This window comes from Stegodyphus dumicola, chromosome X2 (assembly GCF_044657685.1).
Source record: "Stegodyphus dumicola isolate Sdum_Otavi_A_Nest chromosome X2, ASM4465768v1".
Classification (NCBI taxonomy): Eukaryota; Metazoa; Arthropoda; class Arachnida; order Araneae; family Eresidae; genus Stegodyphus; species Stegodyphus dumicola.
Genome location: NC_140781.1, coordinates 56,552,975 through 56,564,617, shown reverse-complemented (window position 1 = coordinate 56,564,617; position 11,643 = coordinate 56,552,975). Strand labels below are relative to the sequence as shown.

At 30.9% G+C, this 11,643-nt stretch overlaps 1 protein-coding gene across 2 annotated transcripts in view; it reads left to right on the top strand.

Moving 5' to 3' along the window:
- The first annotated feature begins 510 nt into the window (after positions 1 to 510).
- Positions 511 to 11,643, top strand: part of LOC118202275 (von Hippel-Lindau disease tumor suppressor-like) — a 66,988-nt gene continuing 55,855 nt past the window's right edge. The window contains exon 1 of one of the 2 annotated variants that reach the window (XR_015039207.1): positions 511 to 940. Coding sequence is in view for 1 of the 2 variants with exons in the window: in XM_085809828.1 (XP_085665954.1) it covers positions 640 to 940 (301 nt within the window). In the remaining variant the exon portion in view is untranslated. The remainder of the gene's footprint in view (positions 941 to 11,643) is intronic. The other variant, XM_085809828.1, reaches the window with a different exon arrangement.

Sequence of the window (11,643 nt, the reverse complement as noted above, 5' to 3'; positions counted from 1 at the left end):
TATAGTATGTTGTCTTTTGTATAGTATGCAGAAAAGGTTAATGATTTATGAAATACCGTAATCTATTATTATGTGATATTTAATTGTGTAATATTAAAAAATCACTAAATATTTTTATTGCTTGCAAATTGCAGTTTTATTACTTTTTGTTTGGTATCTATTCTTCCAAACACCGTGAAATTCTCGTTTTTTTTTTTTTTTTTTTTTTTAATATTTCCGTTATGTATGTTTATTAGAATATCTCAATAAATGAATGTTGGAAATTAGGTTTTATTTTTTATTAAACTTAACTATATTCTATTTTCTGCGAGCAGGGTGCAATAGAGCAGGAGCCTGAGAGTTATCTGAAATATCTAAAACTAGACCTCTTTTTATATGAAAGTTGTGGTTTTATATTTAATCTGTTGTTATCATTAAATTATATGATAAATTATTTTTCTCCCTTTTTTCGTAAAATACTTTATGAGTTTTAAATAAATTAGAAAATGAACTTTTTATTTTCAACGGCTGGCAACTCCAATGTGAAGTGATATCGGTTTGTGTTTTAGCTCTGAGCTTATTGTTAAAACGGAGACAACCCCCCAAAAAATTCAGGTGTGTGAAGTATTATTTTGAGGTACACAGACATATTTATTTGAAATGGCGAGAGTAATGTCATCTATTCGATCGGGCCCTTCTCGACGATCTTGCTATTTACGCTTTGTCAATAAAACTGGACGATGTGTGAGCGTCATATGGATGGACTACTTTGGACTAGAACATTGCTATGGATCCTTAAATCCGCAACAACAGTGCAATATTAATACCTACGAGGGACATCCTTGGATCTGCCAGGATTCCGTAAGCAAAAAACGACTACTTGTTAACAATGAAGACGTGTTTTATCCCAAGCATCATCCTGGAATTTTTTACAGAGAGGAAGTGGCCATTACTATTCCAGGTTAGTATTTGTGTTTTAGTATTTTCTACTCCCTAAATTCCTTAAGCGTTTGAGGTCAGATTTTCCGTTAATTTAATTTTCGACTGAAAGGAAAAACTATACGAAAAGAAATATTGTTGCAACATTGGGTTCGTTTGGTGTTTCTTGCAAATTTCCCTTTGGGCACAGCTTTAGTATTAGTCCTTTTTGGCAAGAAATTTGTTTGGCGACATTTTGGAGCGATAAATGAAAAATTATGATAACCTTGGTAACCCTAAATACTGAGTTTCAAATATGCCGCCATTTCTGTCCACGTAACTTTAACGAATTTGATAGGTATCAGAGCTTTGATGGCAGGAGGGATAAATTGTGTGTTTTTCTTAAAGTTACTTTCGTGTTAGGAAAGCACAACATTTAAAATATTTTTTAAAAAGCCAAATTTTTGATAGTTAAAACTGGTGCTTTTAATATTACATCACATGAGTCTTGACATTTTTTCATATGTCAACTCTGCATATTATTATAAACGCCACCCCCCTCCCCAAGGAAAAAAAAGAACACATTTTCAGTAGCATGAGGTAAACTCTTGGTGTTTCCTTTGCAAAGGAGATCAAAATTACCATGGTCTAAAAATACTTGTATACCTCATATTAGAACTATAGGGATGTGTAATTGCATGAATTCATAGGTTCAAATCAGGTTTCATTATTGCTTTTATAACATTTTCATAATTTGTCTGACTATAAAAAATATAATGTTGCTTAGATTATGGAATATATTGCTTATAATTTAGAGTTCTCAAATTTTGTAAATCTTACAACCTAACAGCTGTATATGAATAACCTTCACTGAGTATTATTACTTTCATTAATAGTATGTTGACATAACAGTCGACTTTTTATTTTAAATTTTATGCAAATTTTCTACATTACTTAAACATTTTATCTAACAAAAATCTGAATTTTTTGTAATAAAAACTCTATAATAAAAGTAAGAGTACAATTTATATATAAAAATTTGACTACATGGCAAGCACTTAGATACTGATTTCAATGTCTTTAAATGTTATTTATTATCATAAAGTTTAGATATATTCTTATTAAGTTAAGATATACTTTTATTCTATTACAAAGTTTAGATGTACAGAACAGAAGGCACACTTTGTACTTACCACTCGGTCAACCACTTGTGGTACCATAACTTATGATAACAATTAAGTTCAAATGTAAAATTTAAATTCAGATAAATTTGTAGCCCAAAGGCTGCACAAATCAATTTAATGCAAAGTTGGTTAAAAACTTAACTGGCATGGAATTCAACTATCAGCAATTATAATGTAAGGCTGAAGACTACAAATCTTTTCTTATCTATCAACCTATTAATGTGGCCTCAAAAGGCAAAACACGGTTTGTTTTACAAAATATAAACTTCATTTGGATTCTGGTGAGAAAACAGATGGAGGAAATTGACAGTAAAGATCCCAAGAATAAAATAACTCTGGTTACAAAATAAAGGAACGTTACAATATACTTTGTTCCCTGATTAATTATTCAGTACATGAAATAGTGTAATGCATTTTTGTTTGCATCACATACAAATTATTTAGTTTATTTAAATGCTTTCCAAAACTGACAGGATTTTGCAAACATATTGACCATATTTTTTGACCTATAGATGCAACACTTCTTCTCTTCAGAAGTAAGATTTAGAATTAAGAAATAAGAAAATAAGAGAGAATTATGAATAGAAAATAAATACATATGCTGGCTAGCAGAAGAAGGATGCCTTCATAAAGTACTTTTTAAAAGAAACTGGCTCAGATTCACATTACATCTACGGAAAACTACTAAAACTCCCATATAGCCAGCCTGAACTATTACTGTTCAGTGGCTATCACTCCACCACTAGTGGATTCCAATGACTGTTCGAATTTTTCACAGAAATCATCGTTTACGATGATTGTTGTATTTATTACCATTGGTACAAAATTTACTCATTATGATAATTTAATTTTAGCTTTTAAATTATAATCATAAATTACTTGTAATAAATTGAGGGATTAAAAAATACACATTTCTTAATATTTTTACCATTTACAATATTTAATCATAAAAAATATTTCTAACACTGTTACAAAACTTGCCCATTATAAATTGAATTTGATTTCCTTCACTTTGAAATATTTTTTTATTTTCTTTTAATAACAGAATCTAAGAAACTAAAGTATCATATACTAGTTTGAAATGCATTTATTAACCTTTTGTAAATTTAAAATATTAGCTAAGTACTAATATAATAAAACATAAATATGAACTAACTACTTAAAATATTAATGTTTAATACATTATATTTTGTAATTAAAAATATTAACATTTTGTAAATTTCATTACTCATAACATAATAATTGTCATAAATTCATTTACAGTAGTGTTTCAAGAATTTATCATAGCAGTACTAGAAATATTGAAAATTAGAGAAAGACTGTTTATTCTGATTAAGAGCTTATTTTTTAGGATTGTTATTTAGTCTAGATCGGGTTTTGTTGACAATCCGCCATTTTTTTCCGATCTTCAAAACCGGGTCTACCTTGGCGACCGAAGTTTGTCGCCAAATAAAAAAATCGCCAAAAGGATCAATAATAAAGCTGTTCCCATCTTTGAAGTTCTTGTCTTACTTATTCTTCAGATTACTGACACTGCTACGTATTTTTTTGGATTGTTAAGTGTAATTATAGTCACCGAACAAGGTTGCAGTGCACTATTGAGCTATTCAATTAGAAAGTGCCAAGTCATTTTTTTGGATTTTGAATTAATGGTATTTTAAGATATTATCGGAATGAAGAGTGAGACACAAACTGTTGCATGTGTATCATTATTCCATGCACTCTTTATTAATTTTAAAAGAATTTTTTGATTAGTTTTCTTTCTGCTAATGAAAAACCCTAATAAATAAAAAAAATTAAGTCTCAAATTTAATTAAAGTGGCCCATTTTTTGTTCTTTCATTGAGCACTTTGTATGTATGTGTGTGTGTGTGTGTATCCTGGGTGCTGCAAAATGGTTGATATGCTTTCGAAGATTAAGTAGGAGAAAATGTCTTAACATATACATATATAATGTTCATAAAAGGAAAATGAAGAAAGTTCTTTTGGGAGGAGGTTATATAAAATCTCTCTATATATTCTATTTTTATAAATTTCTATATCTTTATATAAATAATGTTTTTGCTTTCTATGGCAACTATGAGATAACTTGGAACCAGATAAACAATACTCATCCTTTCTGTGCATCCACGTGAAACTCCTTACATGCAATGTGTCATTTTCTATTAGTCTTAAATGAGTCTGTAAACAAGAATTTCTGCAGTCTGCTTATAGCATTTTCAGAGTAAATAAACCAAAAAGGGCTGATCTTTAGAATATGGTAACTGGTAGTTTGGCGACATTTTAGAGGCGATAAAGGTTACTACCTGGGACTTTGGTAATAATGTGAGCAGTACTCAGTTCCGATTACGCATTATTTTGTGTGAGGGAAATGAGAGGTCATGTGATATTAATGGACGAATTACGGTTCTTTAATCGGAAAAGGGGGGAAATCTGGAAAAAATCTGGAAATTTTGTATTTGGCTTTATTCTGTGTTGTGTGAAACAGTGTTCGTTAATTTTTGGATCCCATGGCCCTAACTAAAGTGAATTCGAAATGGGTATTTAGTGGGATTGAAAGGGGTAGTAATAAGTGTTTCTTTAAGGTTGTGCGAGATAGAAGTAAAGATGTTTTATTAAGTTATTTATTTTACCTGGTACCTTGCTGTGAACTATAAGCATGATTTTAAAGATCCTGAAACAGGCGCACATACGCTTGCTTTTTATTTAGGGGATAAATAAGAAACGTTTATCAGACACGTAATCAAGATTCTGAAGAAGATTAGGTAAGTTAGTATTTTTAATTATTTGAGGATATTATTTTTATGCATTGTTCTAAATGTAAGGTGGAAGTAGAGTAATTTGATATTATTGGGAAAATTGTTATTAGCAATGATTTAGTTTAAAGTAATTAGGATTGTAAGGTAATTTTTATTAATTTAATGTATGTGCTCATTTATATTTTAAGTAGTGTTTTTGGTTGATCTTTACATTATGGTAACTTAGCGTTTTTTTGGCGAAAATTTGGCGACCAACTCTCCTACAGCAACCCTCTATTTTTTTTTCCCCGCCGCCATTTTGTCTTCACGAAGTAAAGACATGTTTCTTTTCTTTTTATCTACTGAACACTTCTTCCAACAATCTACTAGCTGAATTACACTTATGCTAGAAATTTTATCAAACAAAACTGCTTAATCATGACAAATATTCACTGCAAAATTGGGAAAAAGTGCACAATACCATACTCCTTACGCGTTTTTCAAAATAACACATACACATAAACCATGTACACGGCGACTTATTTTTACTTAAAAAAACATCCCAGAATTGCACAAAAATGGCATTGCGCACACTCTTCACTATATCCATGTACACTGCTTTTTTCTCATAAATTAGAAAAATTTCACGAAAATACACAACAATTTTTTGAATCTTTAAACCCGGTAAAAAGAACATATATGAAATTACCTGATCGCGAAAAAGTATTTACCCTTTACAGATATGAACATTTCCACATATAAAATAAATAAAATATCCAAAACCTTTTACCTCTAAATCATCTATTACATTATACACGTCACCAACGAATTCATACCGCAAGCATTACAAATACTTAATATCAAATATTTAAATTATTTCCATGCACGTTTATTTCAACTTAAACGTATACCAAATTCCTACAAACATAAAATTCACAAAATAACTATCATTTCATTAAAATATAATTAAATTCAAAAACACTACTTAAAATATAAATGAGCACATACATTAAATTAATAAAAATTACCTTACAATCCTAATTACTTTAAACTAAATAATTGCTAATAACAATTTTCCCAATAATACAAAATTCCTTTCCACCTTACATTTAGAACAATGCATAAAAATAATATCCTCAAATAATTAAAAATACTAACTTACCTAATCTTCTTCAGAATCTTGATTACGTGTCCGATAAACTTTTCTTGAGTTACGGCCATGGGATCCAAAAATTCACGAACACTGTTTCACACAACACAGAATAAACCAAATACAAAATTTCTAGATTTGTTCCAGATTTCCCCTCTTTTCCGATTCAAGAACTGTAATTCGTCCATTAATATCACATGACATATCCCATGATCTCTCATTTCCCTCACACAAAATAATGCGTAATCGGAACTGAGTACTGCTCACATTATTACCAAAGTCCCAGGTAGTAACCTTTATCGCCTCCAAAATGTCGCCAAACTACCAGTTACCGTATTGTAAAGATCAACCGTGTTTTTGAATTTAATTATATTTTAATGAAATGATAGTTATTTTGTGAATTTTATGTTTGTAGGAATTTGGTATACGTTTAAGTTGAAATAAACGTGCATGGAAATAATTTAAATATTTGATACTAAGTATTTGTAATGCTTTCGGTATGAATTCGTTGGTGACGTGTATAATGTAATAGATGATTTAGAGGTAAAAGTTTTTGGATATTTTATTTATTTTATATGTGGAAATGTTCATATTTGTAAAGGGTAAATACTTTTTCGCGATCAGGTAATTTCATATATGTTCTTTTTACCGGGTTTAAAGATTGAGAAAATTGTCGTGTATTTTCGTGAAATTTTTGTAATTTATGAGAAAAAAGCAGTGTACATGGATATAGTGAAGAGTGTGCGCAATGCCATTTTTGTGCAATTCTGGGATGTTTTTTTAAGTAAAAATAAGTCGGCGTGTACATGGTTTATGTGTATGTGTTATTTTGAAAAATGCGTAAGGAGAATGGTATTGTGCAGTTTTTCCTAATTTTGCAGTGAATATTTGTCATGATTAAGCAGTTTTGTTTGATAAAATTTCTAGCATAAGTGTAATTCGGCTAGTAGATTGTTGGAAGAAGTGTTCAGGAGATAAAAAGAAAAGAAACATGCCCTTACTTCGTGAAGACAAAATGGCGGCGGGGAAAAAAAATAGAGGGTTGCTGTAGGAGAGTTGGTCGCCAAAAAATCGCCAAGTTACCATAATGTAAAGATCAACCGTTCTTTTTAACGGGTTTAAAGATTCAGAAAATTGTCATGCATTTTCGTGAAATTTTTCTAATTTATGAGAAAAAAGCAGTGTACATTGATATGGTGAAGAGTGTGCGCAATGCCATTTTTGTGCAATTCTGGGATTTTTTTTTTAAGTAAAAATAAGTCGACATGTACATGGGTTAGTGATATTTTAATTAAATGATAGTTATTTTGTGAATTTTATGTTTGTAGGAATTTGGTATACGTTTTATTTGAAGTAAACGTGCATGGAAATAATTTGAATATTTGACACTAAGTATTCGTAATGCTTGCGGTATGACTTCGTTGGTGACGTTTATAATATAATAGATGATTTAGAGGTAAAAGTTTTTGGATATTTTATTTATTTTATATGTGGAAATGTTCATATTTGGAAAGGGTATATACTTTTTCGCGATCAGGTAATTTCATATATGTTCGTTTTACCGGGTTTAAAGATTCAGAAAATTGTCATGTATTTTCGTGAAATTTTTCTAATTTATGAGAAAAAAGCAGTGTACATGGATATAGTAAAGAGTGTGCGCAATGCCATTTTTGTGTAATTCTGGGATGTTTTTTTAAGTAAAAATAAGTCGACGTGTACATGGTTTATGTGTATGTGTTATTTTGAAAAATGTGTAAGGAGTGTGGTATTGTGCACTTTTTCCCAATTTTGCAGTGAATATTTGTCATGATTAAGAAGTTTTGTTAGATAAAATTTCTAGCATAAGTGTAATTCGGCTAGTAGATTGTTGGAAGAAGTGTTCAGTAGATAAAAAGAAAAGAAATAGGTCTTTACTTCGTGAAGACAAAATGGCAGCGGGGGGAAAAAAATAGAGGTTTGCTGTAGGAGAGTTGGTCGCCAAATTTTCGCCAAAAAATCATTAAGTTACCATAATCTAAAGATCAGCCCCAAAAAGAAAACATTTAGTTTTGAGAAATAAAAAATCTGATGTTTACATTTTGAGAATAAATGATCGATTTCAGCATGCCATGTCTATTATTTTCTCTAGTGTAGAATTGGTTGCCCCTTCAATTAGTAACAAATTTTGTTCAGTTTTGGCAGTGAAATCCCATTTCTGGTTACCATGGTAGTTTTAACTTGTTTTAGCTTCCTGATTTTTTTTAAGTGAAAATAAATCAATGTGTACATAGACAAAGTTAAGGCAGTGTGCAGTGCCTAGTTTGTGCAATTCTCTGAAGTTTTTAAGTGAAAATAGATCGATGTGTACATGGACACCGAGTTTGTGAAATTCTTTGACTTCTTATTTTGGTTTTGTGTAGCGACCATCGTGATATTGTGCTTTACTGGCACCAATCTTGGTGTCATAAAAGAAACGCAAAAAAAAAAAAAAAAAAAAAAAAAAAACAAGGCGCACCCAATTGTAAACTTTTACCATATTCTTTAGTCCCCATCTAAACACTGTGTGCTTTTACTATGGAAAATGTTCACATTTGGTCATTTAGATAAGCAATCAAGAATGAGTTATCTTGTAGCAAGTAAACCTAGCTTGTCAACTACAAATATTGGTGCTTTTCTGTTTTGCTGGCGCAAATCTCGCCAAGCAAACTTCATTGGCGACAACACGCAGTATACACATAAAAAATGTTAACAAATGTTAGTTCTAACAATTTTTTTATTTTGAAGACATAAACATTTTTATATTTAAAATTTTATAAAAAGCCAATAAATCCCTAAATTCCTTAATCAATAAATTTGTAATGACAATAATTTAAGAATTTACTATGCTTTCATGGTACATCATCCTAATTTGCTGGTTCATATCACGTGACCCCAAGTGATCTGATCTCACATAAACTATGCTACACAAATCTAATTATCTCAGTAATTATCTACATTAGTTTCAAGTTAAATCTTAATTTGGAATACAAGTTTAAATGCAAAAATTATTTCAATTCGTACGAATAGCTGACTCAGAAATTATGTAAAACCGCAGTGTTTTACTTCACTAGTGCATTCTCATTAGAATTGATGAATTTAACCTTTGCCTTTTCTATATTTTCACCTTTGGGTGAGTGGTGTGATTGTCAAATTGTGTCATAATAGCGTTTCATGACATTCAACTACTCAGGTTACCATAAATGAAACAACAGCTTTGCGATAATCCAAGAGGCACCTTAAAATATAGACAAACCTGATAAACATATGTAAATGAAAAAATAATAATAATTGAGCCATCAGCATCAGTTGCAGGCTGATATCTTTACTATCATACTTCATAATTCTGAAAAGATCCTCATAAACTTCTCTGAAGTTATTTTTAGAAAATCCTCTTATTTTAAATCTATGTTCTCATCTTGATAGCAGAAAGCACTCTTATGTTTTCCTTACATATTACCACTACTATTATGTGTTTATGTGCATAAATTTAAAATGCAGTAGAAGTCAAGAAATCTACAAAGCTTGGGACCAGGAGTTGTGTAGTCATGCTGGCCGAGTGGAAAGACGAACAGATGACACTACATAAGAATTTTGAAGAAATCCCAGTCGGTAGATATTTATCCAATCATAATGAATTACAATAATTTCTTATATGTACATGGGGATACAATGTCATTTTGAAATAAGAGAGAAATAGGCAGATTAGCATAGTGTTGATAGTGTGGCCAGATCTAGGAAAAGAATGACGTAATTTCTTGTGAGCAGCATTTATACTGAAGTAGATGCAATTGTAGAGACAAGCTATGATTGGTTAATTTTAGTTTTAGTTACCACTTTCAAGCAGTGTTATATATATAACATGGAAAGATCTCGAATTTGGGAAAACAGATGAATTTAGGCGGAGAGCACCAAATCTAGAATAGTTAATTTTGAGGTCGCCGATTATTTTTAAAACAACCATCGTATTTTGTTAAATCTTGCATGGGTACTATTCCGTTTCGCAGGCGCAAATCTCGCCAAGTAGACTTTGTTGGCGACAGCATACAGTATACACATAAAACAAATTTTAGTTCTAAGAATTTTTTATTTTGAAGGCATAAACTTATTAATATGATTTAAAATTATGTAAAAAGCCAATAAATAAAGACAATAAATATGTAAAAGGTAGAGTAGACTTTAAGGTACCTCTTGTATTATGGCGAAGTTGTTTGATTTATCGCCAAGTTGTTGTTTCATTTATGGTAGCCTGAGTAGTTGAATATTATGGAAACCCTATTGTGACGTAATCGGGTGCATGATTCTGGGAAATTTTGAATCATGGGATGTTTTGTAAGCGTTTTTGTGGTGTGTGTTAAAACCGTTTAGATGGATTTGAATGGGTTTGTAGGAAGAAAGGTTCAGATGGTCACTATGTGAAGCGTTCGATCAGAAAGAGTACCTTTTTTGAAAAAAAGTCATTTGAGTATGATTGATATTTTGATTTTTATGCGGCTCTGGGTGTACGAAGCGAACTCGAAAATCATGGTAAGTGAATATTTGCTTTTGGTAGTGCTTAAATGTATAACATATTTTTCTTTTTTATGTTATTTTATTGTTTGGTTTAAAATGTATTTTATTGGGATTATGTATTTTTTGTGTCCCTATATTGTAGACTTTGGTGCTCCTTTGACTTTTTAAGTGAAAATATATCGATGTGTACATGGACAAAGTAAAGGGAGTGCGCAATGGAAGTTTGTGCAATTCTGGGATTTTTTTAAGTGAAAATAGGTCAACGTGTACATGGATAAAGTTAAAAGAGTGCGCAATGCCATTTTTGTGCAATTCGGGGAATTTTTTTTTAAGTGAAAATAGGTCGACGTGCATGGATAAAGTCAAAGGAGTGCGCAATGCCATTTTTGTGCAATTCGGGTTTTTTATTTAAGTGAAAATAAATCGATGTGTACGTGGATACCGAGTTTGTGCAATTGTTTGTCTTGTTATTTTGGCTCCAAAAATCGCCGCTTCGCAAGCCAAAATAACGAGTCAAAGAATTGCACAAAATTGGTATCCATGTACTTCCAAGTTTCGCCAAGGAGTACTCCAAACTATACTTTTGCCTATGTAAAAAGACATTAATTTAAGAATTTACTATGCTTTCATGGTTCAACATCCTGATTCGCCGGTTCGTATCACGTGACCCAAAGTGATCTCATCTCACGTAAACTAACTACGCTACAAAAATATAATTCTACAAAATGCTATGCTAGAAACTACACTACAAAAATATAATTGCGCCAAGAATAATTCACTTGGTGAACTTCTTAAGTTATAGCAACCTATTTTCCTTCCTTTTTTTTATTGTACACGAGCGGAAAATAAGTCATCCTTCGTTACTTTCAAATAATTTTAACAAAGTGAGTAAACCACATTTGGTGTTATTGTGGCTTATAAAAAATATGCCAAATTTCAAAATGCACCAGTATCTAAATTCATGTATATCTTAGAAAATTTTGAATAAAAAACTCTAAATTTATTTCAGGTGTGCCTAAAAATAAATCTACAGACTTGCCAACTCACCCAATTTAGGCGGGAGACTCCCGATTTTTGACCGCTCTCCCGCCATCCCGATTTACAATATATTTCTCCCGACTTTTTCTTATTCTTAAAATTACTCGCGA